This window comes from Adiantum capillus-veneris, chromosome 13 (genome assembly GCF_014529385.1).
Source record: "Adiantum capillus-veneris isolate H3 chromosome 13, ASM1452938v2, whole genome shotgun sequence".
Classification (NCBI taxonomy): Eukaryota; Viridiplantae; Streptophyta; class Polypodiopsida; order Polypodiales; family Pteridaceae; genus Adiantum; species Adiantum capillus-veneris.
This window is the reverse complement of record NC_140943.1, coordinates 57829033-57849246: the sequence shown is the minus strand read 5'-3', so window position 1 is coordinate 57849246 and position 20214 is coordinate 57829033. Positions and strand designations below refer to the sequence as shown.

Sequence of the window (20214 nt, the reverse complement as noted above, 5' to 3'; positions counted from 1 at the left end):
TGGCATACCAAGCAACTGCGCACAAACTCTTCCACATCCTTTTTGAGTCTCGGCCCAAAGAAGTATCTCTCTACCCCCTTCATGGTGGTAGCAATGCCGCAGTGACCCGTAAAAGGTGGACAGTGGCATTCAGTCATAACCTTATCCCTCAACGGCTGTGTAACGCACAACATAGTCTTTTTCATCAAGTAGCCTTCCCGAAGGGAGTATCCCGCTACTATCTCCCCATCCCGTATCCGTGTGAAAATATCTGCAAAATCTGTATCTGTGGCATACTGATCAACCATATCCTCGAAGCTCCTATGATGTATCGCGGAAATAGCCAGAACCAACGGTTTCCGAGACAAAGCATCTGCCACCACATTCTTCTGTCCCTGCACATGGACAATCTGGAAGTGGAACTATGGCAAGATGTTCGCCCACCGCATCTGCTTTTCTGAAAGCTGCTTCTGTGACAAGAAGTAACGCAAACTCTGATGGTCTGTAAAGACAGTAAAATCCGCTCCGAGTAGGTAATGCCGCCACTGAGTAAGAGCGTGGATAACCGCCAAAAGCTCTTTCTCATAGATCTGTGATGTCATCTCCGGCCTAGAGAACAGACGGCTCTCGTAAGCTACGACATGGCCTTCTTGCATCAAGACTGCACCCAGACTACGACCACAAGCATCACAAAATACTTCAAATGACTTCTGCAAGTCCGGCAAAGTCAAATCTGGTCCTGTAGTCAATTTCTCTTTCAATGTCCGAAAGGCAGTCACCTCTGTGGGTTCCCACAAAAAAGGTACTCCTTTCTGAGTCAAGGTATACAAAGGGGAAGCAACCTTTGCAAACTTTCGTATGAACCGCCTGTAGTACGAACACAGTCCCAAGAAGCTTCTAACTTCATGGGCATTCCTCAAATCGGGCCAATCACGGATAGTCTCTATCTTAGCCGGGTCAATTTGCACTCCTGCTGCTGACACAATGTGTCCCAAAAAGTGTATCTCTGGTAGGAAAAATTCACTTTTCTTTGCATTAATCACTAACGTGTGATCTCGTAATGCCTGAAAGACTTGAAGCAGATGATCTCTGTGTTCTGCCTCATTCTTGGAGAAAACAATGATGTCGTCAAAGAAAGTGCCAACAAATAGCCTGTACTCTCGAAAAATCCTATCCATAATCCGGTTAAATGTCGCAGGAGCATTGGTTAAGCCAAAAGGTATCACCAAAAACTCAAATAACCCAAAAGTCGTCCGAATAGTTGTCTTGTAGACATCTCCTGGCGCTATCCTGATCTGATGATATCCACTCTTCAAGTCAATCCTCCTAAAGCACGAGGATCCCTGTAACCTGTCGAGTATATCATCGATCCTAGGAATCGGAAATCTGTTCTTGATGGTGATTTTGTTGAGAGCGCTATAATCGATGCACATTCTCCAAGATCCGTCTTTCTTCAAAACCAACAACACTGGAGAGCAATACGGTGAAGTACTAGGCTGGACAAGACCCTTTTCCAAGAGGTCTTCCACTGGGTTCATAATCTTTTCATTCTGTACTCGGCTCACACGATAAGGTGGCCGATTCGGTGGCGTGCTTCCAGGTATCAGATCAATGGTATGATCTTCAGGCCCTCTGAAAAGCAATCGACATGAGTGTGGAGAAAAATCTTGGCGTTCTTTTGATCAGGTCAAAAGATATTCAACCTTTATCCATCGTTCAGTTCTCTTCCAAACGAATGAGTAAGAAACTGAAGTTCATCAAGTACAATCTCTAAGCCCTTCATTTATCAAAGTCGCTTTCTCGGCCCTGTAGTCAACCACGGCGTAGTTCTTGTGGTACCAAGGGATCCTGAGTAGAACGTCACTTGCGTGCCCTGAACACCTCTGTCATTGCAAACAAAGTTTGCCAATGCTCGGTGTAATGGCAACATCCCATCCGGGTGCCAGTCGAACTACCTCCGCCTGTGGCGTCAGGCTGTCGGACGTAATTCCAAATCGAGCCGCCAATTCCAAGTGAAAAGAAGTTGGCCTTGGCTCCTTCAAAAGAGCTTCCTGATCCTTCACTTTGCCCCAAAAGCGGCAAAGTTTGTACTTTCATTCATTAGATTTGGTGCAGGTCCCACGCCATGTGGTACCAGTTCTGCTTTTCTATCTACCTTTTCTGCCACATTCCTCAGCTGCTCTCGAACTCTCAGACCTGTCGTCGTCTTTATCATTCTGTTCTTTCTGTGCCTTATTAGGGCACTTCGCGGAGATATGTCCCTGTTCCCCGCATCCAAAGCACTTCCCCTCTCTAATGAAGCGAGCTCTCTCCTCAGGAGTAAGCTTGGGTCGTGCATCATTTTTCTCTGGGTTGCTCTTTTTCTTCCTACTTCATTCCCAAAAGTCTGTTCGGCTCGTTGTGTCATAGCCTCATCTGTGGGGTAGGTCAGACTGCTAGAGTGAATGGCAAAGCCCCACTTCGCATGACTCATCAACTCCTGAATAGAAGCTGACTTCTATTCCAAGCAGTGATCTCGGATCTCTGTAGGTAGACCCAAGGTAAACCGCTCAATCTGTTCTCTGAATGAGATCTTCTTGAATGAAGAGGCGGGTAGAAAAGAGCTCCAGAATCTTTCACAATAAGCATTGATTGTATCTTTCTTGGTCATCCGAAGATGGTTCCAAGCAGCTCGTATATCTCGCTCAAACTCTTGAGTCAACCAAGAAGAAATAAAAAGCCTCTTAAATTTCAGTCATTTAACTGGCGCACTCTTGTTTAAAAGAAGCGTGGACCACCAAGTACGAGCATTCCCCTTAAAGTAAGAGGCAGCTCTCATAATCTTGGAGTGCTCTGAATAGCGTCCTCCCGCGAAAGCGATGTCAAATTGCTGTATAAAAGACAAAGCCTTCGAAGCATCTGAGTATCCTGAAAAAGTATCAAACTTGATCGAGTGGCCACCTTCCTTAAACTCTCGGACTTTCTTGCTTTTATCTTCGAGAAAGTCATACTGGTTGGCTTAGTAAAAATTCTTCTTGTTCGCATAAAAGTTTTCATCATCAGAATCTCAGCTGTCTGTAGACGAGTCCTTAGTAGAACTGTCACTCACTGGGCGAGATGTAGCCTTCTTTGCCTTTTTCTTGCCCTTTCTAAAGCGTTGTTTCTTGCTTCGCTTTTTGCTTTTCCTGTCTTCTTCGCTCGAGTCTGAAGAGCTAGAAGAACTGTCAGAAGAAGAAGAAGAAGAAGAAGAACTGGGTAGGTCTTCAAACTTGACGCGCTTCTTTAATTTCTTTGCCTTGTCAAATGTCGACCGACGACCCAAATATCCCAGGAAGTCAGTACCTTTCTTCTGCTTTTTGCCGTGCTTTTGCACGTCGAAAAGCTGAGCAATCCGTGCATCAACCACGTTCTCCAATTCCTTCTCCGTATATTTTCTTGGAGGCAGAAGGTTTCTTGAGAGCGGGGTTCGAGAGTGGTGTTGTGATTCTTTGCCACTCCATCTGTACCTCTTCCAAAGAGGTCTGGTTCATATATTTTGCCATCTTCGGGTCCTTGGCAAAATTGAGCATCATCTTTGTTGCATCGCCGATCAACTGGCGACGCTCTCTCTCTCGCCGCTCCGTCTAAGTAGGCCAAGGCGGGCCATACTCTCTGCCGGAATCTTCGTTGTAATCTTCGTTGTGATCCCTGCCCGCATCGCCAGATGCAGAGGGAGTCGACTGATCATTGCTTGAAGCCATAGGTGCCGCGGAAAAAAAAAAAATCGAGGATCAGATTTCTCGTAGAAGAGAAATCGGCCGTGCTTTGATACCACTACAACAGACTTGGACACTCCAAGTCAAGAATCAACCGCGACAGCACCAAATAACCACTTCAAAACAATTCACAGATCACAATAGATTTGCACTGGCACGGTGGAGTTCCGTGCCTAGAGATATTGGCCCCAAAGACTCGCGCCCCTTTCGGTATTTCTTTTTGTATTAATCAATCATCAAAGTACAAGAGAGCGGTTAGGGTTTCACTCTCAGACTCTGCATCCAGATGCTCTGAGAAGTGAGACCCTCACCACTTATTTAAAGGTTACAAGGGATGCCCAAAAGCAGAGCCCCAAAAGCTTTTTAAAATAAAAAGCATCTGTTCTCTCTCTCTCTTAGAGAGTCTTTTCTCTTTTTTTTTTCTTTTTTTTTAAAGCAAAATTCGCGTCGCTCATCATTTTCCAAAAAAAAAAAAAGCCTCCGCGATTTCCGGAAATTAGGGTTTCTGGCAGAAATTAGTGTTTCTGTTGTCTGCCACGTCATCACTTTGTGATAGGCAGATACTTGATAGATATGGGAACTGCACATAGATTGGACTACAAAGACTTTCGACAGCTAGAGGTTTTACATGCTTTCCACATTGACATGGTGCTAGTACAGTGGATTATGTTATGACCCAGCCAGGTCTCATTCCATTCTTTCAAGTTTTCATGGTGGGCACCACACCAGTTGGAGTAGCAATTGATCATGCTATCTCGTCTTCCACTCTTACATTTCAGTTTATCACAGCTCCATTAGGAGAGGTCCCCACGCACACTCTTTATACATTCGTGAGGGAGGCGGATTCTGTGTATATGGATGAGATATACAAGCAGCTATTGAAACCGGCCCGTGGGGCGGTAGGCTTTGGCTTTCACCCGAAATTCTTTACTTTAGATACACACAGAGAGAACGCGCAAAGGAAACCTGCGACGGGAATTAACACTTAAGCACACACGGTTCAGAAGCTAGAATGCTCCGAGCAGACACCGACAACCTGTAGGCCCCAAAATTGGCGCCCCTTTCGGTATTTCTTTATACTTTGAGAGGGTAAGTTACAAAGTAGAATCCTGGGAATCCTTTACCTGTATCCCGCTAGATACCACCTGTTTTGGCCAAATTTCAGTAGCATAACAGCCCCAAAACTTGCACGAAACCAATTCCCCTTCTGGAACTCACTTCCACTGGCATAAACCCTCTGATTCCTGCCCAAAAACAGTAAATTCAGCACGCTGTATTTATTGGTTTTCGCCCTGTTTTCAGCCCCAAACAGTCCCCAAACTGTCCTCTACCAGAGGGGCACTGTTCCCAATGGTTCTGGCGCCCGTATGACTGAAAAACAGTCAATTTACAGCGCATAGACCGCGCTGAAAACGCACCTGTACGGTGAGGTTATGACCCTCACTAGTGGTGCCTGCTTTGGAGTAGCAATTAGCTACCCCTGTTCCTGCTCACGGAGGCTCTTGCCTCAGCACAAAAGCATGAAACCACACAATTGTACATCAGTCAAATGAGGAGCCCTCTTGTGGGGCATCACATAATTGCACGTAGGGGGGGAGAGAGCAGTGTGTAGTGTGCAGGGCATCACTCCTAGCACCACACTGTACATAGAGTGGAAAGGAAGCACTCCATAGCTCTTAGCCTGTGAGATAGGAAGCAAATGAGGCCTCTCCCAGCTAAAAACTCAACGCCCATTTTTTTGCATGAGGCAAGTACACAAGAAAGTGCCACTTGGCATATTTGTCTGTTTCGGGGTTGCCGCCCAAAAATCTCCCGACTGGTTGCCCAGTTGACTTCGCCGTAGAGTTGTAAAGTGTTCCCCTGGTCATACCGAAGGTAATGACGCGAACACATTACACGGACCAAAATAGCAGTTTCCTAATTTTTAGGAGATGCTTCCGTTGGGCTCCCACTCATCATCTGACCATCTATCCTCATTCGGACCGCATTCAAAAGTGCAATGTGGCCCAACTGTCGGATACTTTCCGTTGGTGCTCACACCTTGACTTTATGCCTTTATTGAGTTCACTTCCTAGTATCCACCAACTTGCTAGGTGCGACGGGGGGACCTACATGATCTTGCACTGAGCCTAGACATCCTCTTACTATACGAAAAAGAGGGTCTCAAAAATAAAACAAAAATCATTTGAAAGAAACCAACAACTAAGGTTAGCAGTTGCCACGTCCTCGTGACATAGTTAACAGCTGCCACGTCCTCGTGACATACCCCACTCTTGAAATCGCAAACGTCCTCGATTGCATACCCTAAATACACGTCACTGATGATTTTGTGTTGTTAGCACTCTTTTATCATCGCATGTATCCGCAAGAAAGATATCGCATGTATTCGCAAGAAAGGTCGTAACACATAGATACAAATGACTTAAAGAGACCTTCATATTGTTGTCATCTCCATCTATTACATTGAATTCATATGTACATTTGATGTGCTAGCCCTATCATTACCCCTCCTTTGCACACGTTGGGTTGGGGCATAGGTAGGTTGTAACCCAAAGGCTTCAAGGTAAAGCTGCAATACATTTCGTGACTCTTAACAGTTCATGCTCTTCCATCCACTTTGCATCCATAGGTGCTTTGCCAGTTGACGAATGCACCGTATTATTGTACACATACTCAAGCATAGGCAAAATATTGTTCCCACTTGCCCTTATTATCTGACACATAGCATTTCAGCAGATCCAAGACAGTAGAATTAGCCTCTTCTGACTGTCCATCAGTTTGTGGATGAAACGAAGACGAGAACTTGAGTGTAGTGCCCATGTTCTCAAACAATTCTCTCCAGAACAAACTGGTCATGAGAGGATCACGATCAGTGATAATCAATCGTGGCATACCATGGTACTTAAACACACTGTACACAAACAAGCGTGCCATCTGATCAGACTTTATCTTCTTCCTGACAGGGATAAAATGGGCTTGCTTGCTAAACCTGCAGATAATGGTCCATATACCATCATTCCCTGTTGGCGTTCTTGGAAAATCAAAGATAAAGTCCATAGCAATGCTTTCCCATGGCTTATCCGGAATCGGCGATGGTTGTAACAACCCTGGTGCCTTTTTCCTGTCAAACTTGACCTTTTGGCAAATCATGCATGCTCGCACAAAGGCATCCAAATCTCTCCTCAAGGTAGGCCAATAGAAGAATGTCTCTACCGCTTTAACTGTCGCATCAATACCACGATACCCTACATACGATGGGACATGACTCTCTTCCATGACCTTATGTCGCAATGGCCTAGTGACACAAAGTCTGCCATGCATCATCATAAAACCATCTCTGAGGAGGTAGTGCTCATGATTGCCCCTCTTGGAACTGTTTAAAGATCCTTGCAAAATCTTCATCAGTAGCATATTGTTCCTTCATGTCATCTAACTCATGATGATAAGGAATTGACACAGGTAAAATTTGTGGCTTCATTGATAACGCATCAGCCACAACATTCTTCTTGCCTTCCACATGCATAATCTGGAAGTGGCACAGAGAAAGAATGTTTGCCCATCACATATGCTTTTCGGATAACTTTGACTGTGTCAAGAAGTAGCAAGGTCTGATGATCTGTTTGGACAACAAAATCAGCACCTAAGAGGTAGTGCTTCCAGCTAGAAAGCGCATGAATGACGGCCAAGAGCTCTATCTCATAGACTTGCATAGCCTTCTCTGGCCCTTGCAAAATTCGACTTTCATAAGCTACAACCCGTCCGTCTTGCATTAGCACTACTCCGATGCTACTGCCACACGCGTCACACGCGTCACACTGGACCACTCTTTTTGGGTCCATCTGAAAGTGACCTCTTTCTTTTGCAATGCGTGAAGAGATGATGCTATCTTTGCAAAGTTCTTGATAAACCTTCTATAGTAGGAACACAATCCCAAGAAGCTTTTGACATCGTGCACAGTCTTCAAGTCTGGCCATGTCTTAATAGCTTCGACCTTTGCGGGATCCATTCTAACACCATCCTTTGAGACTATGTGGCCAAGAAAGTGGATATCTTCGAGGAAGAATTCACTTTTCTTAGGATTAACAAGTAGCGTGACTGCGCACCTCTTCGAACACAATGGTCAAGTGACGCCTATGCTCCTCTTCATTCTTCGAATAGCCTATCATGTCATCGAAGAACGTCCCAACAAACAGTGATGCGAGCGGAAAATCGGCCATCGTTCAGGAGCATTAGCTAGACCAAACGATATCACTAGAAACTCATAAAGACCAAATGTCGTTCTAAACGCAGTCTTGTGCACATCCTCTGGCCTTATACGTATCTGATGGTACCCACTCTTAAGGTCTATCCTACTGAAAATTACAGCACCCTCTAAACGATCGGAAATATCATCAATTCTAGGAATAGGAAACCTATTCTTGATGGTATTCTTATTCAACGAACGGTAATCAATAGACATGCGCCATGAGCCATCCTTTTTCTGCACTAGGAGCATTGGGGAGCAAAAGAGTGAAGAACTAGGCTGAATCAACCCCTTCTCCAATAACTCCTCAACCTAGCCCATAATCTCTTTCTACTGCGCCGCACTAACCCTGTAGGGAGGTCTATTTGGTGGGCTATACCCTGGCACCAAATCTACCCAATGGTCCTCAGGTCTCTCTGGCGGCAATTGCGACGGTAATGAATCAGAAAAACAGTCACTAAACTTTTGCAAAAATGCTAACCTTTATTTATCTAACACGAATAAATTTGACTAGCAATTATCTAGACATCACGTGCAAAAATCAAGTACACAGAAAGATGATTCTTTATTACAGAAGTGATAGCAGAGCAGATACAATAGGGACAGACTCGACTTTGAGCTTTACACCCAAAACATGAGTTTTGCTCCTAGCTGAAGGGTGATCGTCTTGCCGAAGGCATCCAGCACGCCATGCACTCTGAACATCCACGAAATTCCAAGTAGCACATTGCACCCTTCCAATGGCATGATATAAAATTATTCTGTATCCATATATGACTGAATAGGCACATGCAGCTTTCCAATAATGGGAGTAACACACTCTGAGTGGCCAGGATATGCCAACCCTGTTTGTGCTATGTACCCCATCTCTTCAGCTCTGATGTCCAGCTTCATAGCTAACTCAGGTGAGATAAAGTTTGCTTTGGCACTTGGATCAAAGAAGAGGAGTGCCTAACTTTACCCCATGCCCTGAATAACTCTTTGGCATCTATACCGGGCCTGTCACCCACAATATCTCGCATCAAGCCTGTCGTGGGTTTAGGCTTCTTGCCTTTCTGGTCCTCTTTATCATCTGAGTCAGTTGGTCCTTTCCTTTGTGGACAATTGGTAGCAAATTGACCAGGCTGCTCGCATATAAAGCATTTATTTTCAGCCATTAGGACCTTCTTTTCCTCTAGTGACTTGCGCACAAAAGGCTTCCTTTTTTGTTTCTTTGCTTGCGCTCCAGAAGTCCCGGCTGAATCATTGTCTTTGGTGGCTTTTTCGGACCCCTATGACGCTTCAGGAGCCGTTTTCACAAAGGGCTTCTTCGCTGAATTTTTCTTTTGTTGCCCTCCTTTCTCGTTGCTCGAAAACCCACTGTCCTCTCCTTTCAACAAGGCAAGACCAGTGTTAGCAACTTCCATTAGTTGAGTGAGGGTGGGTACTCTGTTCTTGGTATAGTAATCGCGAAGCCCTGTAGGCAGCCCACAACAATAGTTCTCTATTTGCTCCATCAGTGGCACAAATCTGTAGAAGGTCACTGAGGGTAACGCTTTACAAAACCTCCGATTGTACTCTAGCAAGATCTTGCATGTAGCCGAAGTAAGTTGGTGCCAATCTCCCATGACGTCGGCTTCAAATTCATTTGACAGCCAAGCAGATGCAAACATTTGCTTAAAGTAAACCCAAGTGACGGGTGTTGTCCTTGCATTAACAATGTCGTCCACCATGTAAGCGCATTGTCCTTTAAGAAAGTGGCAGCTTTCCTGACCTTAGAGGCCTCTGTAAAATTCCCTCTTGCATAAGCTGTATCAAACTGCTGGAGGAAAGTGAGAGCCTTTGCTTTATCCTCAAAGCCACTGAAAGTGCTGAACTTCACAACTACACCACATTATTTGTAAGCTTTCGGCTTTTCCAATGCCCCCAAATTGTCATATGGAATAGTTTGCAACATGGGCACTGTAGTAGGCATGATCGGCACATCTAGGCCATTAACATTTTGCGTCAGAGGTGCGATATCTGGCTGCTGTCCAGAAAAACCAACCATGCCAAAATGACCCTGCGGCACCAAAAACTGGCCCTGGTTGCACTGAAAACCTTGTTGCATGCCGATACTACCATACATGGGGTTTCACATCATGCCTTGCATACCCCCAAACACTGTTCCTGGCATGTACGGCTGACTTCCAGGCGCATAACCAACCATACTTTGGAACACACATCCATCCCCGAAGTACCCAAGATGTACCCTGGGTGGTGGAAAAACTGGGTGCATTGCCTGGTAACTAGTTCCCTATCCATTCAAGAGTGGGGCATTGTTCCCAATGGTTCTGGCGTCCGTATGAATAAAAAACGGTCAATTTACAGCGCATACACCGCGTTGAAAACGCACCTGTACGGTGAGGTTATGACCCTCACCGGTGCCTGCTTTGGAGTAGCAGTTAGCTACCCCTATTCCTCTTGCCTCAGCACAAAAGCATGAAACCACACAACTGTACATCAGTCAAATGAGGAGTTCTCTTGTGGGGCATCACATAACTGCACGTAGGGGGAGGAGAGAGCAGTGTGTAGTGTGCAGGGCATCACTCCTAGCACCACACTATACATAGAGTGGAAAGGAAGCACTCCATAGCTCTTACCCTGTGACAAAAAGCAAATGAGGCCTCTCCCAGCTAAAAATTCAGCGCCCATTTTTTTGCATAGGCAAGTACACAGGAAAGTGCCACTTGGCATATTTACAAGCATTTGCCCGTTTCGGGGTTGCCGCCCAAAAATCTCCCGACTGGTTGCCCAGTTGACTTCACCGTAGAGTTGTTAAGTGTTCCGCTGGTAATACCGAAGGTAATGCACATTTCATGGCCCAAAATAGCAGTTCCCTAATTTTTAGGAGATGCTTACATTGGGCTCCCACTGGTCATCTGACAATCTATCCTCATAAGGACCGCATTCAAAAGTGCAATGTGGCCCAACTGTTGGATACTTTCCGTTGGTGATCCCACCTTGACTTTATGCCTTTATTGAGTTCACTTCCTAGTATCCACCAACTTGCTAGGTGCGACGGAGGGACCTACATGATCTTGCACTGAGCCTAGACATCCTCTTACTATAAGAATTCCAGTGCCGACTAACTTCCCTTCTGCGGATGAAACTATCGTTCACATTGGCCATACAATGTCCAACCATTTGCAACTTCAAAAAGAGGGTCTCAAAAACAAAACAAAAATCATTGGAAAGAAACCAACAACTAAGGTTAGCAATTGCCACGTCCTCGTGACATAGTTAACAGTTGCCACGTCCTCGTGACAGCTATGCACTCGGGAGCCGGGACGGCCACTAGATGAACTCACTCAGATATTGACAGAGACGCTCCATGATGCAGCATCAGAGGCATACCCCCACAGCCAGCCTACACGGAGACGATCTGGGAGCATGCCCCAAAACAGTTGGTATGATGAGTGTAGAGAGACGAGGATCAGATTACAGAGGGAAGTGCTCATGGGTATTGCCACACACAAACAGTCACGGATTATCTATCGCCGCCTAGTGCGACGAAAGAAAAGGGCTCATCTATCACATCTACAGCGGGATCCGTATCAGCTATTTATGAGTCAAGACTCGGGCGAAGCATGGAGCCTATTCCACGAGCATTCACCACCACCAGAGATCACCTCCACAGAGACATGGGGGGAATATGCCATATCTCTATACACAGCATCAGGGAAACCACCTTTGCCGAACCCACTAGAGACATGCCCTTAGACATGTACTTTCTTTACTGCCGAGAGGGTAAGGAAAGCCATTGACAGGATGAAGACAAGGAGAGCACATGATCATGATGGTCTGGTAGCATAGCACTTCATCCATGCCAGAGATATGCTTACAGAGCTTCTTGCTATGATGTTTATTCGAGCCATGTATGAAGGCTTTCTTGAGACTTGGAGTATGTCTATGATTGTGCCTATTTTCAAGTCAGGATTCCCGGGAATTATCGCACCATCATGGTTGGTCACACATTGGCTAGGCTGTATGCATCCGTTCTTGAGCACGAGCTGAGTAGATGGGCAGAGCGAAAGGGCATACGAGCACCAGGGCAAGTAGTATTCAGGAGAGGTTTCTCCACTCTTGACCAAATTCTGACACTCAGAGCTATTATTGAGGTGGGTAGACACCATGGCAAGAGGATCTATTGTAGCTTTGTGGATTTTCGCAAAGCTTTTGACACAGTGCCGAGAGCCAGACTTATACGCAAACTACAAGACATGGGGGTGCCTATAGAGCTGATTTCTAGCTCGATACAGGACAGTGATGGGGCGGGTACGCACTACTGAGGGAATGTCTGATATGGTCCACTCTACTATTGGAATGAAGCACGGATGCCCCCTATCTCTGACTCTTTTTGGGATGTATGTAGATGAGTTTTCAGACTATGTAGAACGTCAGGGAGACAGAGGGGCTGAGCTAGCAGGGACATGGATCCCGTTGTTATTATATGTTGATGATATTGTGTTGATTTCTGACTCTCCAGAGGGGATGCAACGTCATTTAGATGCTTTGCATACATTTGCTCGTGACAGTGGATTGTCCGTCAACCTTGGGGAAAACCAAGGTTATGGTTATGCCTTGAGAGCACTGGAGAGAATGTGTTCACAGGTTTAGTTTCAGGAACCGTGAACAATGCTCTAGCTTTTTAACACTCTAGTGACTTCAACTATGCTCTACGGAGTTCAGGTATGAGGACCCTCAGTAGACCATCATGGGAGATCTAGCAACACAAAAGGATGGAGATATATGGAGAGCCCTTTGGTCTCTATGATCGCTCGGATGATTCCGGCCAAGGCCTCAGTGCCGCATGAGATTATCCGAGCCGAGCTAGCCGTCGCCTCCCCCCCGGTAAGGTGGAGCAGAAGTGAATGTTCAACTCTGCACAAGATGAGTGCTCCGAACTATGCTCAAGGATTCCTTTTTCTTACAGAAGGGAGAGTCTTCCGTTCCTTTAGTGAGAGAGTGCAATGGACACAAACAAAGTGAATGGACGCTGTGAATGAAGGTGCATGAGATTGAGAGATACAGAGAGAAGAATACGACACCAGAAAGTTGTCAAACCCTCCTCCGAAGGCCCCACTCTCTATGGCGAGAGCGGTCTACTTTATTGCACAAATCTCTACAATTCTTGCACTTGCCGACGATGAGGACGACGACGAGACGGGCTGAAATCTGAAATTGCTAAGGGCTGAAATCTGCAAATCTTTATCTGTTGAATCATGACTCTATGTCGGCGACGATGTCGTGGCAACGATGCGACGACAACGCACTGAAAACGCGGATGCTGAAATCTGCATTTTTGGGGCTGAATCTGCAAACTTCGCGAGATGTGACCGTGCGACGAGGATCTGCTGCAGGAAGGTGAGATCTGCGAGGTTCGGGGGTTCTATTGCGATGTCTATGACTACTGAAAACTGAAAATGCTGGTGCTTAATGAGGTTCCGTCGCAATGAATCTGCAAAACGCTGAAGTAGAAGATAGGAAGTAAAGCAACAACTTTTTCAAGTCCAAGAAAAGACACGTGTATGTGGAAGATTTTGGAGAAACTTGAGGGGCAAGCGGGTTGAGAATTTTGGGAACTTGAGTCTTGTGGATATGTACACACATTGTAGGCAATTAAATAAACAACCAAATGCTGAAAAAAAAAATGTCATTTTATAATTCACTCCCATGTATGCCCTCTTTTTTTACTATTGAGGATATATGCGGTGGGCTTGAAAAGTTGGGCACTCGCAAAGCAGGAGATTTTCAAGGTATCAAGCCGGAGATGATCAAATGGACGGGAGATTTTACCCATGAGTGGATGTGTGATATGTTCAACCTTGCACTTCAACATGGTATGCCTTATGATTAAAGTACTAATTGGGTCGAGCCTTTGCATAAAGGAGGGGATGTGAAGAATGTAAACAACTACCGGACTATAATGATTGGGTCTCTTATAGCAAAGTTATTTGGGTACATAATGGAGATAAAATTGAGTGATTGGGCTAAAGAGAACGACAAGCGTGCAAAAGGACAAGCGGATTTTCGTCGATACCATAGCACCATTGATCATCTTGTCACTCTGTGTTCTCATGGAGGAAAGTCGGTTAAAAGGCAAGCGATTGTATTGTCGTTTTGTGGACTTTAAGAAAGCCTTTGATATGATTCCACGTAACAATTTATGGAGAAGGATGGAAGAACTCCAAGTGCCAAGTGAGTTTATGCTTGCGGTTTCTCGAATCTATGAGAAGGTGATTTATCAATTGCACATGGAAAGAGGAATTTCAGAAATTTTTGTAAGCATTATTGGGGTTCAACAAGGATGTCCGTTGTCACCAACTCTCTTTGGTCTATGCATCGATCACTTGGAACAAATGGTACTTGACTTTATGCAAGAAGAAGGCTTTTGTTGTATGCGGATGATGTAGTTCTTCTAGCACACACTTTAGAGGATGCACAAAAGCTTATGGTTGTCCTTGAGAACTTTTGCTTGCATAGTGGGCTGATTGTAAATGAATCCAAAACAAAGGTTATGCTTGTGAAAACCAACCATAAGGAGAAGCCATGCATTGTGTACAACAACGAGACACTTGAAGTTGTTGAGAGCTTTAAGTACTTTCGCCTTGAGGTTCCGTTCAATCATAAGCGGCATGAATGTGCTATGCGTCTTTTGGGAGCGAGAAAGAGAGCATATTATGCATTTGAGAACTGTGTAATGCGGGAAACATCAAGTGTTGGGTACTCAAGAAGTACCTTTTTGATGCATTGGTGAGACCGGTTCTTCTTTATGGAGAGAATGTCCAAAAGCATTTTCTTACAAACTTTCTCCAAGTTAAGACACAAACACCATATATGCTTCTACTTCTTGACTCGAGATCTCTTCCAATTGAGGTTATGGGCATGGAAAGGGTTGTGGAGTACATGATAAAGATGCGTCAAAACCCCTCACATCGACTTCCTACAATTGCATGCAAAGCAAGCAAAAAAGTTCAAAAGACGCATAAAAGTAAGATCTTGAGCACGGGATGGATGCAAGACATGAAGAAATGGTTTGGGAGATGGGATGTATTACACTTGCTACATGATGCTTAGATTGACTCCCAAATGAATGAAGCTTTTCTACAACACCAATGTATTACGGCTTGGAAGAAATCCGATGTGTCACGCTTCATACATTACACCACCCATATCGCCCCAACTACAAAACCGTGTTCTTCGCCGAGAGAGGAAGCCGTACTCCTAGTTACATGCTTGAACCTATCTCCTGTCGGCGATACGCACTATCGCAACCGTTCAGCTTAGCTCCCATTCCATTCGATGCGAGACAGGGCGTTGGGAAAATGGAGAAGAGTAAAATCGATTGTGCACATTATGCTCACTGCAAGTTTGAGAGTCTCAGTACCACACATTACTAGAGTGCTCAACTTTTGGTCACATCAGAACTTGCTTCTCTCACATTTTCAGCCATGATTTAGATCTACACACTTTCCTCTCCCAGCCACAGTGTAGGTTCTCCATTGCGACTCTCATCACCACAATTTTGGAGCATGAAGAGTCACTCATCAACCATACATCACATGTAACTTTGGTCCCATAGGTCTTATTCGACCTCCGAGGACGATAATAAAATCTCTCTCTCTCTCTCTCTCTCTCTCTCTCTCTCTCTCTCTCTCTCTCTCTCTCTCTCTCTCTCTCTCTCTCTCTCTCTCTCAAAAAAAACAAAAAAAAAACAAACAAAGGGAAAAAAGACATGCCCATAATAGACTTAATGGTACTAAGCATTCAAAAAATTGTTGCAGTGCACTTTACCATGTATGCATTCAAGATACAAGTTCAGCGCCCCTTTTTTCCCATTATGCCGCCTCTGCACAAATTACTCAATTATGCTTAAGTAAGAGATCTTGACAAAGGCAGGACATCCAGTACAAGAATATAAACAGAGGAAAAAGTGAACCCACTCTCTCTCCAAGCTTTGTATGTCTGCAGCTTCAGTTCCCTTTGCCCCAATAACAAGCCCTTGTAAGAGGTTTCCACCTCTAAGAACCTGTCAAGACACAACATTGATTAATTACCCTCTGATTAAGCTGTGCCACTAACCGAGTTTCCAAGAGTTAAGAAAAAAAAAAGAGCTGCCCTAACCTTACATTCAAACTCGGCTTTTTCAGAAAAAGGTGCTTTTCGCTTTGTACTGTGAGCAGCAGCTTTTGTATCACTCTTTGAAGTACTGTCACACCATGCGCTTGAAGGATATTGTTTAAAAGCATCACCCATCCCAACATTTTCATGAAGCTGAGAACCTACTGAAGTTCTCCCACTACCAGTCTGGACTCGACACAAGGCTTTGCTGTCAAGGTCTGTAGTAGAGACAGCAATTTGGGAACCAGCTAAATTAATGTTTGTTTCACTCACGCAGCGTGCTAGCTTGGACTGTCTGCATGAATCCATGTCTGTGATAACTGTCGATGCAGACCCAAACGAGAGATCTTCTTGCGACATCGGATGCTTTGTTTCCGCATCAGCTCTTATCCTCTTACCACTTGAGCCAGCCCATGCACCAGACGATAGACCAGAAGCAGATGCCTCAGCTCGTATCCTCTTACCACTTGAACCAGCCGATCCACCCGAAGATAAACCAGAAATAGAAGCCGGCGCCGACTGGGAAAGCAAACTTCTTGGATGTTGAGAGGTCACCATGGCTTGTTCCATCAAGCCAATAGCTTTAGCTTCCAACTTGGAGGTCGCATAAGCTGGCGCTGTAGACTCAATACCATCAGCTATAAAGAATCCTTCTGAAGTCCCAAGTTTGACCTGATGCTGTGAAGGCAACCTAGGAAAGTCCATGCCTGTGCCTTCGGTAGTCCTTGATTGAGGCAATGACATAAATGGGAACTCTGTTACGATCATGGGAGTATCCGAAGCTGGTGATAATTGCTCAACATTTTTAAAAATTCGAGATTCGGTTTGTGTGCATGTAACCTGCTCTGAGCTCATTCCTGTCACACCCCCGGTGCGAAAAAACACAGAAAAATTGGGTCGTGTAACATTTTGAGAGGATAATCCTGGTTTCTCAATACTGGATGCCGACCCACTTGTTCTTTCAGTCACATGATTATCAACATTTCGGGCTGCATGAGGCTGAGCATTTGTGCGTACCTTGTTAAAAGTATCAGCTCCAGACTGGAATAGAAGACCTGCCGCACGTTGCGCACCCATAGCCATGGCCATGTTAGCAGTTAAAATTTTCTCACCTTTCTTGGTATCAGGAACTCCTGGAACACCCCAAGTGTATGTGGCTGCAAATTCAGCACCACTCTTTCCAATGTAAAAATCACTTCCAAGGCCTGAGACACAAAGCGAACTCTGAATATTACTCACCTTCTCTTAGAGTGAGGTTGGAAAATGCATTGTAAACAGTGTCGGAATTCGACTTGTCTCCTTGGGGGTAAGGCTCTTCTGAGCAATAGTTCTTATCAAAACTATCCTCCAGAGGGTACTGCAGCCAAGAAATCAACTCATCTTCATGGCAATGGCTAATATTGAGGGGGACTTCAAGAGCTGGCACAGATTCACGAGATCCGGATGTGCGTCCCTCAGCAGAGTGTACTGAGCTTTCATTCGGCTTTCTTTTATCAGCCATCCAGTTCAAAGTAACACCAGTATCTAGCCTGCACCCTCAAACCTTTGTTACCTATTCTTCTCCTTGCAAAAATCTACTAAGCTTACAATAACTTACTCATATGGTCTCCTTCCATTTGTAAAATCTTCATGTTGATAGCCAGTTGAAGAAGAACCCTACGCTATATCCCAGCTCATCCCTGAGCTCGAACTCTGCGAAGACAGGGGCCTTCCTACTGGAGATACTAACGACCTGCATCACGCAGCCCTTTGTGTTTGCCTTACCATTAAAATTGAATAAGTGAATAAGCCTGCAGTGGACGAAGGCCTGCAGCATCAAATCGGAGAACAAGCAGCAGCAGATAACCAAGACCTGCAACGCTCGTCCATTGCGTTGAAGCAGCACGCAGACCAGTGGGGTGCTGCCTCTGCTGTGTGTGTGTGTGTGTGAGAGAGAGAGAGAGAGAGAGAGAGAGCGGGGGGACGGGAGCGCTGCGCCGCCGCCTGCCTTCTATTCTATTTCTGGCAAGCCGCAAACCCATTCAACTTCCAATACCAGTTAAGGCAAATGGTCACGCGAGAAGGGGTCACGAGAGGAATCGTAAGATTTTGACAGATTAGACCTGTGCTCACACGCGCGCGAGCATGGGGGTAACTTCTATAAAATCCAAGTGGAGTTAGTGGAGGGGGCGGGCCTCAGGACTAAGAGGCACGGGTATGGGAGGGTAGGATCTACGGTGGGAGGATTGTGGGTCGTAGATTTAAGCGCGGATACCCTATATTAGTTTTTTGTAATCTAGGGTATCCCGCGTTTCAAAATAATCTAGGGTACTCCATTTTGCGGGCGTGGGATTTGAACCCGTGACCTCACCCATGAGAGGTACATGTCCTAACCACTTCGTCTTGCGCGTGTTTCTGAAGCATGAGAGCCCTAATTTATTTAAAACACGTGTGCAAGACAGCAACCTCCGAAAGAAATCTAAGGTACCCTAGATTACTTTCGACGTCGCCGCTCAGATCTACGACCCACGATCCCCCCACCGTAGATCCCACCCTCCCATGCCCTTACCACTTAGTTCCGAGGGGGGGGAGGGGTGGTAACTCAAAACATTTACACCCCCCTCTATGTGGGGTCCCCTTATCATCTATTTTACCTCTACGAATAGTGATGAAATCACAAGGCGTGAAAAACTCACTAAAGAAGCCTCAAACAAGTGATAAAATCACGAGGCCTACCTCTATACGTACTAGTATGGCTAGCCGCCTTCGGCTCTCTCTCTCTCTCTCTCTCTCCACTCTTTTGATCATAACTTCTTCATCCGAACTCCGATTTGGGTGATCTATAGCCTCAATCGAAGAGCACGAAGTCCTCTACGCATTGATGTAAAGACAGAAATTTTCAGAGTTATGGAAGGCGATTCTGTAGCAGCATTTCCGAAGTGAACAGGTTCAACAAAATTGATTCTCATCTTCTATTTTACATACAATGTCTTCCGGCACTCGCAAGGGTTCTTCTTCTTCAACAAGGTCCACAACCATTGTGGAAAATGATCCAAAATCTCCTAAGTGTGGAGATAGCAACACAACCACCCAACCAACGACATCGGAAACCATGATCATGGCGTACTTGGTATCATTGCAAGAGACCGTAAACAAACAAGGCGAAGACTTACGAGCACTTGCAATGGAGAATGGCACACTAAGGGTACTTGTGGTTGAGAATGAGAATCTCAAGAGGACACTTGAGATGCAAACAACACGTTTGATGCAACTTGAAGAGGAAGTCAAGGAATGTAAACGCTCTCTTGTGGACTTGAATGCTTTGAAGGAGCGGATGAGCAAAGTAGAGCATGACCATGTATTGAAAGAGGAGAAATTTGACACTATGAGCCGGGATGTATGCGACATGAAAAATGTATGCACAAACAAGTCTTGGGCTGATGTATGTGGTAGCAATGTGGTTTCTAATTCCTCACTCATGCAAGCTATGGTTCAAACAAAGAATGTTGAGAATGTAGATGTGGAGGAGTTGAAGGAACGGGAGCGACGTTCCAAGAACATTGTTATTCGTGGAATTCCCGAAGATAAGTTAGAGACACCTCCTTCTCTTGCCATTGTTATTGAAGATTTCTTCAAAACCCACTTTGGCATGTCCGTAGTTATGGTCTATGGAGCACATAGAGTGGGGAAGCAAGGAGCTCCTCGCTCGGGAGAACGGCCAATTGTATGCACCATGCCGGATGAGACCAAGCGAAAGATTATCCTTGATAATAGTTGGATCTATTTGAGGAATACAAAATGTTTTGTATGTGAAGATCGCACTATTAAGCAGCAAGATATGCGTCGCAAGGCATATGAGGAAAAGAATAATAAAAACAAGGAAATATCTCATGAAGAAAATGTGCCCAAGGAGGAGGCAAGTCTCTCAAGCAAATAGGGATGCGTGACCTATGAGACCGAGTTACAATTGAAAATATGCTTTTGGAATTGTAATGGATACCCATGGAATGCGGGGGTTGGCATTGATGAACTAACAAGCAAAGCCGATGTTGTACTTCTTGTTGAAACTTGGGAGCATGATACACAAAGGATTAACGGCTTAGAGGATTACAATGTACATTCATTGATGTGGTCAAA

At 45.1% G+C, this 20214-nt stretch overlaps 1 protein-coding gene across 3 annotated transcripts in view; it reads right to left on the bottom strand.

The window, feature by feature from the left end:
• LOC147444064 (uncharacterized) overlaps positions 1-18135 on the bottom strand; it is a 45037-nt gene extending 26902 nt beyond the window's left edge. For 2 of the 3 annotated variants that reach the window (XR_015190099.1, XR_015190098.1), the window contains exons 1-5: positions 17696-17832; positions 17338-17627; positions 16102-17255; positions 15921-16006; positions 15772-15826 (exon numbers count right to left, since the gene is read on the bottom strand). Coding sequence is in view for 1 of the 3 variants with exons in the window: in XM_086527781.1 (XP_086383907.1) it covers positions 15796-15826; positions 15921-16006; positions 16102-17255; positions 17338-17627; positions 17696-17754; positions 17831-17914 (1704 nt within the window). In the remaining 2 variants the exon portion in view is untranslated. Of the gene's footprint in view, positions 1-15771; positions 15827-15920; positions 16007-16101; positions 17256-17337; positions 17628-17695 lie in introns of all 3 variants that reach the window. The other variant, XM_086527781.1, reaches the window with a different exon arrangement.
• Between the last annotated feature and the right edge of the window lie 2079 nt (positions 18136-20214).